Below are 11,736 nucleotides of genomic sequence, written 5' to 3' on the forward strand. Positions count from 1 at the left end.
CCCTCTTCCATGTTCCCTTCCCCCTCACTAAGGTGTAACACTGCCCTCTTTTTATTCTCTTTATAATAAAGTGTTTGTTACCCTTCCTTAGGCTGGTGATGGTCACAATTATGCAATAAAATAAATTCATTTATTTAATTGCAATAACAAAACATGCATTGCTGTCTATAAAATATTTCACTTCTTGTAGTGTTGACCTTCGACGGCAAGGGCAGACAAAAGAAAAATAAAAAAAAAAATAAAATAATAATAAAATAAAATAAAGTTCATGAGTTACCATTATGCATCATTTGTTTAAATTGAATTTCCACAGGTACAAAAATGTCTATGTTTTTTTCGTTACACGATTATGAGAGTCAAAAATAGTTTTCCTGAATTTGTTATGAACAAAATTAAGAAATAAAGTAAAGTGAATTTTTTTCCCCAAAATACAGCAAACAAAAACATGACAGACACTACAACAGATATATGCAAAACATGAACAAAACATATGAACAACAAAGAACAAGAAAATGATTAAAGACCAAACAGAACAAAAATTTAAATTGAAACATCCACCAAAAATTAAGGAAAAAAGTGATGGGAATCAGTACATGACTTGTTAAAAACTGAAAAAAACAAAACAGTAAGGATTGTTTTTTCAGGGAAGAGGAACTGAATTGTGACTTGATCATCATTCAAACTGGCAAACTGTCATTTCCTCTTTTTTTTTTTTTTTTTTACATTACAACAAAAAAAAAAAAAGAGATGATAGCGAGTACCTGAATGATGATCAGCGTCAATTCCAGTTCTCTCAAGCAAGTTTGGAAAAACTACAAATGAGGTTGTCAATATCTGTGAGGGGTTATTTAACAGGGTTGCTTCAGCTTAATTGGTAAGTACTAAAAAGTTTGTTCCTAAAAAGGTCAGCACTACGTTTTTCAAGTACATTTGCAATGAAAATGAAGTTGAAAAGATTATTTGAGCTCTGATATTTTATTAGAGTCATTGTTTACTCATGATTGTTGTCTTTTTGGGTGAAAGCCTCTTAGCGAACTGTAAATCTGACTCATTAGTGCCCTTTTGTTTCTCAGAAAGGTTTAAAAATGAGCTCTCGTACTAAAAAGGATACAAATTGGACAAGAAGAACAAAACAACTCAAAGGTCTTGGATTAGTTTGCCTTTACATCCTCAGCTTTGTGACTCCTGTGCGAGGGTATTTCCTGAAGGGCTGCAGAATCAGCGGAGGTGATGCCAAATGTGACAAAAAAAATCTTGACGCTGTTCCACAAGACATACCACCTACAGTGGAATCCATTGATTTACACAAAAACAAAATCCCAGGAATACGAACAGATGACTTTAGAGGAGAATTTCCACGTTTGACTAATTTGAATCTAGGTAACAACTTCATTCATTACATTGACACTGGTGCATTTTCTGGTCTGATCGCTCTGAAGACGTTAAACCTTAACCACAATCGTATTTGTAATTTATCAGAGAACGTTTTCCTCCATTTAAACGGTCTCGCCGAGTTGAGAATCACATATAACTGCATCAAAAAAGTGGAACTCAATGCATTTAAACCCATGACCAACCTAAAGATCTTGGATCTCTCACACAACAAACTGAACATTTCAAATGTAGCGATGATGTTGCGGCATCTGCCAAATTTGCAAAAGTTGTACCTCAGTGCTAATGCTTTAAATACCTTTCAGTCTTGGGAAGTGACGGATGCATTGGTCGACCTTCAAGTCCTTGATATATCTAAAAACCCAATAAAAGTCTTCAACATCACTTCAGATGTCTTTCCAACGCTAACCACGCTAAGTGTTGGTAGCACGACAGTAAGGCATAACATGACATGGAATGTGAGCAACAAGACGTTCCTCAATTGTGTCAAATCACTTGACATAAGTATGATTTCCATGTCTCTAAGTGGGATTGAATCGTTAATGGAGACGGTGAACTCTTCACTAACTTACTTGTCGATGGATGCAATGAAACAAAACCTTGGCAAGCTGATCAACATCTCCTGCTCAATCCCAACGATGACGAAACTGGTAATTCAAAAGAACAAGCTCCACAATATCCATTCTGATCTGTTTACCCTCTGCACAAGCCTAACAGAGCTGGATTTATCGAATAATCTCATTACAACAATCAGCGACGATGCCTTTAGGTCCCTGCCTAATTTATTGATCCTGAATCTAAGCAACAACAACCTTTCATTGGTTCCAGCTGCAACAAGAAATCAATCCAATCTGAGGACGCTGGACCTCAGCCATTGCAAAATCAGTGCTCTCGAGTGTAGCAACTTCGCAAACAACACCAAGCTTACACAGCTCTCTCTTTACAACAATAAGATCCAAACTCTGAAAAATTGTGTTTTCAAGAATTTAAGGAAACTGCAAGTTTTGAAGTTGCAGAGCAATCAGATCACTACATTAAACAGTGCTTTTATTGCCTCCCTGCCAAACCTGACTACGCTGCATCTGGAAGAAAACAAGATCACAACTATTAAATCCAAAGAGTTTAAAGGCTTGGGTTCTCTGTCTAAGTTATCTTTGCAAAATAATCAAATAAAAACTCTTAACAAGGAAAGCTTCTTTGGATTAATGAATCTCAAACAACTGCAGCTTGAAAACAATGCCCTTAATGCGAAGGAAGTACAAAAGGGTGTTTTCAGTCCTATGATTAACTTAAAGACGCTGGATCTGAGCAGCAACTTCATCAAATTTGGAAAAAAACAGTCATTGCGCGTCCCACCATTTTCCAACCTGTCCCGTTTGGAGGAATTGTCCATTTTTAATCAGGGTGGAAGGGGACATACTATTCTGCCAATTAACTTTCTTCAAGGTTTGTCCAATCTTTTGTCCTTTAACATCAGAAATACGCTACTTAATGATCTCGACAAAGACACGTTCACATGGACACCTCAACTTCAGATACTTGACATTAGATCAAATCCTCTCAATTCTCTCTTCCCGGATTTCTTCATCCAGCTGCGAAACCTTACAAAACTTTACCTCAGCAATTCACACTTTTACTCTTTGGATTTCTTGATAGATATAAACCTCACCAAGCTAAATTACCTTCAGGCAAAGTCGAACCAGTACTCAGTGATAAGACCAGAGGTGATCGGCTCTTTGCCTGCTCTGCATTATGCAGATCTACGAGATAATGTTTTCACCTGTGACTGTGACAACAAGGCCTTCATGGAGTGGGCAGAAAACAGCAAACAAACACAAGTTTATGAGGCCCACAACTTTCAGTGCAACTATCCTCCGAGCTTCAAAGGAAAAAAGCTTTTGGACTTTGACTTTCGGTTATGTTTATTGGACGTTGGCTTCATCGCCTTCGTCACCACAACGTCTGTGACCCTTTTGCTCATGCTTGTGTCCCTCACCTACCATTTCATGAGGTGGCAGCTGGTCTACGCCTATTACATCTTTTTGGCTTGGCTCACTGACAAAAAGCACAAAAAGAAGCGAGCCCCATACCAGTATGATGCCTTTGTCTCTTACAACACCCACGATGAGCTGTGGGTAGTGCAAGAACTTCTCCCGAAGCTGGAAGGAGAGCAGGGATGGAAACTGTGTTTGCATCATCGAAACTTTGAACCAGGTACGATACTGAAGTTACAAAGATACAAAGATCTATCCTTTCCTGTACTTCCCCAGTTTTTCCACTAGGTGTCACTGCAACACTTTTTTTTGGCTGTTTGCCTGCATCCTCCCTCAGGTAAACCCATCATAGATAACATCACGGATGCCATTTATCAAAGCAGGAAGACCCTCTGTGTGATCAGTCACAAGTACCTGGAGAGCGAGTGGTGCTTGAGAGAGTTCCAAGTGGCCAGGTAATAAAACAAAATACATTAAGTTAAACAAAATACATTTGACTTAAATAAAGCAGCAACAGAACTATGCTTTTTAGCACAAGTACAAATAATATTACCCTTTATGCATTTCCTATACAGGTGTTGGCACAGCACACCTTTTTCTTAATAAAAGTAAAAATAACTGATACTACATTTCTTCTCAAATGAATGAAAAATATGAAAATCAACAAATAGATTTTTCATGTTTCTTTCTGTGAAAATTGCATTAATTGTTTGTTTTTAATTGTTTTTTTTTTAAATGATAGTTTCCGACTGTTTGATGAGAAGAAGGACGTGCTGATCCTGGTGTTCCTGGAGGAGATTCAACGCTCCAAGCTGTCTCCTTACTACCGTATGAGGAAGCTGCTGAAGAGGCAGACCTACCTGAGCTGGCCCAAGGCTGCAGAGCAAACCGAGCTCTTCTGGGAGAAACTACGACAGGCACTGCAGAGTGGAGACCAATCAGACGAGGGTGTCCTTCTCCATACCACCCTGAACGCACCATGAGAGGGAAAGACATAAACCTGATCACAACCAAAAGTTGAGTTTCATGCAAACAATCTGATGAAAGTGTAGCATCCCCATTTCAATTCTTTACAACAAGGCCCTGAAAATAATGGTTAAAAATGTTAAAATTACTGTCAAATACAGTACCCATCCATAAAGTCATCAAAATGATGGTCCATTGTTCCATGAATCTGTGATAACCACATTTATTTATTCATCTGAATAATATCCTGTTATCCAGGAAGTTTATCATTTGCACCTTAGTGTATAGTTATTGTAAAGATGTAAATCCTTGTTTTAATCAGAAATAAAATGGGTTGAAAGTGAGCGAAAACGGTGGAAAACGTGGTGAAATGGGATTTTAAAAACCACAGAAATTGGTTAAAAGTTGCAAATTCCAAAAAGTGGTAAAAAAAGTTCAAAGTGTCAATATTGGCTTAGTGGCAGAGAAAAAGTAGGATCAATTAGTTTAAACTGGCAAATAATGGGCATGATAAGTCGTGAATGTAGTTAAGGTCAAAAGTGACAATAATGGGTCAACATTTGCAACATTATAATGGGAAAAGTAGTGGCAACGGTTTATAAGTGAAGAAATTGTCTTGAAAGTGGAAAAAATGTAAGTAATTTAACAAAAACGCATTTAAGGGAGCAAGAATATTGCAAGACAAAGTGATAAAAATAGGTTAAAATAATGAAAAAATGGGCTCAAATTATTCAAAAAACATTTTTGTCTCAGAAGATCCCTTCCCAGTGTCTGGTGACCTCAAATGGGGTCCCGACCCCAAGGTTGAGAACACTGCTCTAATCATTTGCTTCAAAAGAAAAATCTAAAAGATGGAAATTGCCACTTGAAAGTATGTTTTCATCAACTGTAAACTGTTTGACATCTGAAAAGTTTTGTGCATTGCATTGTGGGATGTGGAGTCCCAGTGTCGACAGATGCGTTGAAGTGTTTTTACGTCATTCTTCCTGGGATTTCTTGTGTTTGCACCCAAAAAAAACATTTCCTGAGCTTTCATAGATTTAAAGTTGGAGCAAAACAATGGTGGATGTTTATTTTGGAGCAGTTTATTTGATGTTATAAATGTTTATTTTATGATTTCGGGGAATTTTATGAAATTGTTTGGCAGAAATTGCAGGGTTTAAAAAGAATAAGAATTTGAAAAGTCATCTAATTGATGAAGCTATAATGATTTATGAGATATGTACAAATGATTATGTAAAGCACTTTGAATTATGTATGAAAGGTGCTGTATAAATAGTTTGACAATCATTCTTTCTTATAGTAGTTTTGTGATCCTTACACACCTCCCACATATACAAAGCCTGCAGCTACTGACATGCTGTGTACTCACCCTTAACATACATATATATATACATATGACAGTCAAATATTTACTAGTAAACAAAGATTTATTAAAATATTTCACATTCATTATATTCCAGAGCTCAGGTTTTATACTGGACTGTGAAGCAATTGCTGACATATTTACCAAAGTATTAGAAATACTACACGTTCCTGTTTATAAAACAGCATAAAGTAAAGCTAAAATGTCAAACAATTAAAAAAAACATGTGACACTTGGCTTTTAAAATTTTTTGTGAGGCCTCTCTACAAAAATAGAACATCTTGGGTTCTTCTGAGGCCAGTTCGCGCTGCAGGAGCTTTCTTTGTGATCGTTTAAGCAGCGTTCCTCTTCCTCTGACTGTAATAAGGGAGAAACGTGAATCAGCTTCAAAGTTTTCATGCACAAAGAAGCAAGAAGTTTAAGTTAGACTCACTTTATACATTCCATCCTGTCCTTGGTCCAACTCAGGGATGGGTTGGCACACCTGAAGCGGTCACCTTTGATGTGGAAGCTGTTTAAAGAGAAAGAAGGGAAACATGGAGGTTACATGGATGCTCTGACCAGCTGTTCTTTAAAGGAACTAATAATCTTATAAATAGCATTAATAACATAAAAAAATATATGTTTATTGATAGACATAGCTCAAGTTTAGTTGTGAAATTGTGTGTCAAATAATTAAGATAATAAATAAAACAGACAATATTATTTTACATCAGAATTTATAACTTTTAATAATTTAAATACATCAGTTGTGTCTGTTTGAAGAGAAATAAATACAGTATGAATTAGTTACATAATTACATAAATCTGTAAATGCAGATTATAGATTTGCTCATCACGGTTGGGGTCAAATGCAAAATGTACAATTCTTTTTTTAAATAAAATAACACCAATTGATTCGATTAAAAGAATAAAATAAAATCAGACTAAGTATAGCTACATTTATGAACACAAACTGAGGAAAATAACCAGCATTCAATGCTGTTTTGGGTGCAATGCATTACGTGTAATTTGATTGGTCGTCTATGATGTGACGCATTTGATTGTTGTGTGGTCATTTCATTTTTTTGTACTTTCACAATGTCTGTTGATCATTTGAAAATAATAATCATTTACTCAGTAATGGTTGCGTGTGGAAATGCAATAAATTACTTTACTTCTTTCCAAACGTACTTATTGTAAGTACAGGTAAAATGACTCATGGTAATACACTCAACTTACATGATGGCGTCGAGGTCACATCTACCGTAGATATTCTGGATGGTGTAGCCTACAATTCTTTCACAGGGGATCTTATGGCGGATGTATTTCAGGCAGCAGCTTGCTACACACACACACAGTGAATGAAGGAATGAATGAAGAGACTGATAAAAAGCAAAGCACTAAACCATTTGGATGCTCACCTGATTGTGTGCTGCTGATGAAGCCACTGAGGATGATGAGGGCGCACAGGATGCCCAGAGGGTATACTTTGTTTCCCATGATGACAGCAACGTGTGTGCAGTGAAAGTGCTCTAATGTTAGAGAGCTTTTCCTTAAGTAGGAGTTTATGGGACTCTCCCCTGTGACGTATCACTGACTGATGTCTGATATCAAACAAGTGGAGCAACATGCAGCAGGATCCTCCTCCTCCTCCTCGTGTTGAAAGTGCAGTTAAACGTGCCGGAAGAACAAAAGTGGTGTACATTTTAGGACTTCCTCAGCTCTCAGAGTGAGCTCATTTATCAGACCCAAACCCAATAGTACATGCTTGCACAGCGCGGAACCATCGGTCTAGGACCCATTGAGTTAGGACCCTCGGATTAGGACCCTACTGTTTTTTTTTTTTTTGCTAGAGCACCAACGAGAGACGGATGTCTGAGTCTAAGTCTTGAGGTCTGGGACCCGTTGGTTTAGGAGGACCGTGATATTTTTTGTCAAAATTACAGTTTTTAAACAGATTTTTGATTATTCTTGAAAATTGATATGTATTGGCACCAGGGTTGGGGTCAATTATTATTGTACTTGAAAAAAATGTGTTGCTGTTATAATTGTAATTGAGTTTAGATAATACACATATCACTCACTGCTCTACACCTGCCTTGTCCCTGTCTACAAAATACCTGTGCGACCAACAAGGTTTCTTCTAACCAGGCCAAAAAGGACTGGTTGGAATTAAACACTTACACAAGCCTCACACAATGGGCCCCCAATGGGAAACATTGGAGCATTTTAGCAAAAAAAAAAAAAAAAAAAAAAAAAAACATGCTAGCTAACCATGCTAAAGAAGCTTATAGCCTAGCAACAACCAGCGTGAGGTTTACTGTTTTTATTTACAGGTGTTTCAAGGGATTACTCAGCGGTAACAATATCTACAATGACTAAAGTCATATCCAAACAGGGCAAAGGGTAAAGTTGTCACAAAATAAAATCTAGCCTGCGTCACAAACACAATCCGCTGCCTTTATGAGTCCTGAAGCCATTAAACACTTACCTGATCTTTGATCCATGACAGTATTCCAGGGTTTGATTAGACACTGTAGATTTCTGGGATTAATTATTACAAAGATGTGTGTCAGTAGCTCAACAATAAAACAAAAACACACCACGTTATGTATTCAGACATCCCAGGTTACCAAAGCACCTGATTAGAGACATTTAACCAAAGCTGTTCTTAGTTCTGTAATTAGTGTTCTCTGGGCCTAGTCAGTGAAAACACAGGAGGGTAGAATATAATTGAAAAGACTTATTATTTTATTAAATATTTAGATGACTAGTTTTCTTGCCTACATTAATTTATTACCGATTTTAACAAGTATTTAAATGTTTATAATCAAAGTGATTTTAGTGGGGAACAAATTATGCAAATTACTTCCTTGATTTTGTTACAAATATGCATGAATGTATATATATATATATATGTATATTTAATTTGAGGTATTTTTATACATAATTTTAAAATACAGTTTTTGCAGCCATTTGAGATAAGGTGATTAAAATGAAAAAGGACTTGTTTACATAACCGCAACAAGGAAATGATGTGGATTTATTTTTTTTGGCTGGTGTTTGTAATTAAAGTGTGACGGGTTCAACCGGATTTTAAAAGGATCATGGAAAGGGGTTGAATACTTCTTTAAACGTCATTCCTTTTTATTGATATGTTTTTCAGTGGCATGGAAAGGTGGAGGTTGGAAAGGGCTTGTACAAGCTGAGGAAACCTTTGATTCATACTTGGTCTTTGAAATAGCTATCGTCCTCAAATATGTTCAATGTGAAAGTGTAAAATTTGTAGTTTGTAGTCAACTTGTAGCAGAAACAAATTTGTATTTTTGGTTCATGTTTCTAGTTGTTACAATACCTTTTTTTTTTTTTTTTTTCCTTTGGCAAATTTGGTCCAAATTAGCCAGAACAAAAGGGTTAAAATTGTTCAGCGACTTACCCCAAATTTAAAGTTGTATTTCTATTGACTATTTTTGGGCCACACTTGGAGAAAGTTGGACAGTCCAATAACAACACAATTTCAACAACTATAATTGGGCTAAAATTGGACGATTCAATGACAACTAAATTTCAACGAGTATATTGGGGCAACATTTGGAACAATATTAGAAGTTAAAAAAAACCCCTCAAAATTCAACGACTAAATCCAATTGGACTTGGTTGACGGTCCAATACTAACCTAATTTCAACGACTACATTGGTACTAAATTTGGACCAATGTTGATGGACCAATTTCAATGACTATTTTTGGGCAAACCGACCAGATTTAGCCCAAAAAACAATGACTAAATGACGTTGGGTGTTTGGTGGGACACCCACCAAACACTTTGTTGAAGTTCTCTATTCACAATTCTCTCAATCCAAGCTACTCGCCACAGATTATAAAGTCCAATAGGTGCCAGTGCTTAAATGGGGTTTTGGCCACCAGTGATGTAAGAAGCCACCAAAAGGTCACAAACCATTGTTCTCAGCCGGGGGTGGACAACCCGTTATTAAGTCAGTGATGTTCAACATGTGGCTCTTTATGTCTTAATTTTAATTATTATTCTCCCAGAAAATCTTAAAAGGGATAAACTTTTTATTTATTTCCTTTGGCAATTTTGCAACTTACTTTGTCCAACTTTCTGACACTTTTTTCAGACTTTAGCCACTTTTTGCCAAAACCTGTCCCTTTTTGACACTTTTGTCAAATTTTTGTCCTCTATTTAATATTTGTTGGGCACTTTTCATCCAAATAAGCAAATTTTTGCCCAATAAATACCCCATGTTTCCTATTTTTTCTACATTTTAGCCCTTTTTCACTATTGTTTGCCACATTTAGCATATTTCACTATTTTTCGCCACATTTGGCCCATTTAAGCTACCCTTTGCCATTACATACCACCTGATTTCTCTTTTTTTGCCCATTTTTTTGGTCACTCTTTGACTGCTTCTGGCCCATTTTAGTCACTTTTCACTTTTTTTCTTGCCACATTTTTGCCACTTTTGGACCATTTTTAGTCATCTTTTACCTTGTCTGCCTCCACTCACTCATTAAAAGAAAAAAAAAAAAAAAAAATAGCGAGGACCAGAGCGGCCCACTTTGGGTCCACGGCCCACCAGGACGATGGCTGGTATGCCAGATGGCCAGTCCACCTGTTCTCAGCCAACAACAAAATGTGATTGTAGTAGCTCGGTTTCAACCAATAGGGTAGTCACTTTTACATTTTTACAACAAAATACTTTGTAATGCCAAAAGTTGGACAAGAATCAATGAACATCACTTTATACCAAACACATTTGTTTTTAACAGAAAACAAGTGATTTTGAGGTTCAGTTACTCTTTAATGTTAATAAGTAGCCCATTTTGTGTTACATGGAAAATTAAAGATGCACTCTCCCATAGCTAGGCATTAATAATTAAAAATATGTGAACATGTTGACATTTACTGCACTCAAGCGAACAGAATATAATGTTAGAGTGTAGGAGGAACAACTGTTCAGTCAACCGAAGGCAGGTGAAAGGATTTCATTCATGTCGATGGAAAAAAAAAGAAAAAAAAAAAGAAGAGTTTCACATGGTGTAAGCTGCCAAGGCTAAGAAAACAAGAGTCAGGTTAATGTTCCAAAGCTTCAATCAAGTTATTTCATAAGAACCTGTTGAGCCACTTGTTTAATCTATCATAACCCAGCCGATCGTCCTCCAGCCACACATGAAAACCAAGTCAACAGGAAGGTTTAACTTTTTTCCCAAATTTATTGTGTTTTTAAAATCACATGTAAGAACAAAACTGAATAATTGGGATAGAAGATTAAAACAGACACAGAAGAATAAAATAACAGATTGCGCTGAAAAGATAATTAAAGATAGTTGTTTTACATCCATCCATTTTCTGACCCGCTTGCTCCTGTTTTCAGGGTCGCGGGGGCAGTAAATACAAATAAATATTAAAAAAAAACACTGTTTTGTGCTTACTGGGACACATTCATCCCCTAATTCAAACACAAACACATGAACACACAGTAGTGCCTGCACTAAAGCGCTTTGGTCTAGGAGTCCAATGAAATGAGGAAACAAAGGAGAGGGGAACTTGTTAAACTAAACAAAAATAATAGGTGACATGTAGGAGGTAGCAGCAGACCTTTGGATGAGAGATGATCCATGCTCCGCAGAGCTCAGGGGGAGAGAGGAAAGGCGTTTACGGGACAGAAAATGGCACTACGTAGTGAGTTGACGTTCACAGCAGCGCACACTGGACCAGAGCATGTGCGGAACTCATGGATAATGTGGCGATTGTGAGATAAAACCATAAAAAAATGGGACAAGCAGTGACACTTTGTATGTCGGGGAGGAAGAGAAAGTTGCGTGTGTACAGACTCACGGGAGAGAAAGTTGGAGGAATGCCAAAATACAGTAAGAAATCCATTCAACTCTGACCCAGATAGCAAAAATAATAATAGTTATGCCATCAAAATCCCGGTCTGTGTTTTTTCTTTTTTTGTTTTATATAAGGAAACAATGTTCAGATGTTACAGTGAAAACTAAAGCCAAAAAAAAAA

The 11,736-nt window shown here is 36.7% G+C and overlaps 2 protein-coding genes across 3 annotated transcripts; one reads left to right on the top strand and one right to left on the bottom strand.

The window, feature by feature from the left end:
- The first annotated feature begins 742 nt into the window (after positions 1-742).
- On the top strand, positions 743-5,719 carry LOC114454018 (toll-like receptor 13). 2 transcript variants are annotated; one of them, XM_028434087.1, is made up of 4 exons: positions 743-874; positions 1,074-3,606; positions 3,724-3,841; positions 4,129-5,719. In XM_028434087.1, exons 2-4 carry the CDS (start codon positions 1,086-1,088, stop codon positions 4,367-4,369), a joined length of 2,880 nt encoding a protein of 959 aa, XP_028289888.1. In that variant the 5' UTR covers positions 743-874; positions 1,074-1,085; the 3' UTR covers positions 4,370-5,719. The 2 variants fall into 2 exon arrangements, with proteins under 2 accessions (XP_028289888.1, XP_028289889.1); XM_028434088.1 differs by having other exon boundaries at positions 755-874; positions 1,078-3,606.
- Positions 5,720-5,763: 44 nt separating this feature from the next.
- ccl20b (chemokine (C-C motif) ligand 20b) lies at positions 5,764-7,286 on the bottom strand. Its single transcript, XM_028434860.1, has 4 exons — positions 7,122-7,286; positions 6,940-7,042; positions 6,152-6,229; positions 5,764-6,075 (listed from the first exon to the last, which is right to left on the bottom strand). Exons 1-4 carry the CDS (start codon positions 7,198-7,200, stop codon positions 6,051-6,053), a joined length of 285 nt encoding a protein of 94 aa, XP_028290661.1. The 5' UTR covers positions 7,201-7,286; the 3' UTR covers positions 5,764-6,050.
- Positions 7,287-11,736: the final 4,450 nt, after the last annotated feature.

The sequence above is a fragment of the Gouania willdenowi genome, chromosome 20, assembly GCF_900634775.1.
Source record: "Gouania willdenowi chromosome 20, fGouWil2.1, whole genome shotgun sequence".
Taxonomy (NCBI): domain Eukaryota; kingdom Metazoa; phylum Chordata; class Actinopteri; order Blenniiformes; family Gobiesocidae; genus Gouania; species Gouania willdenowi.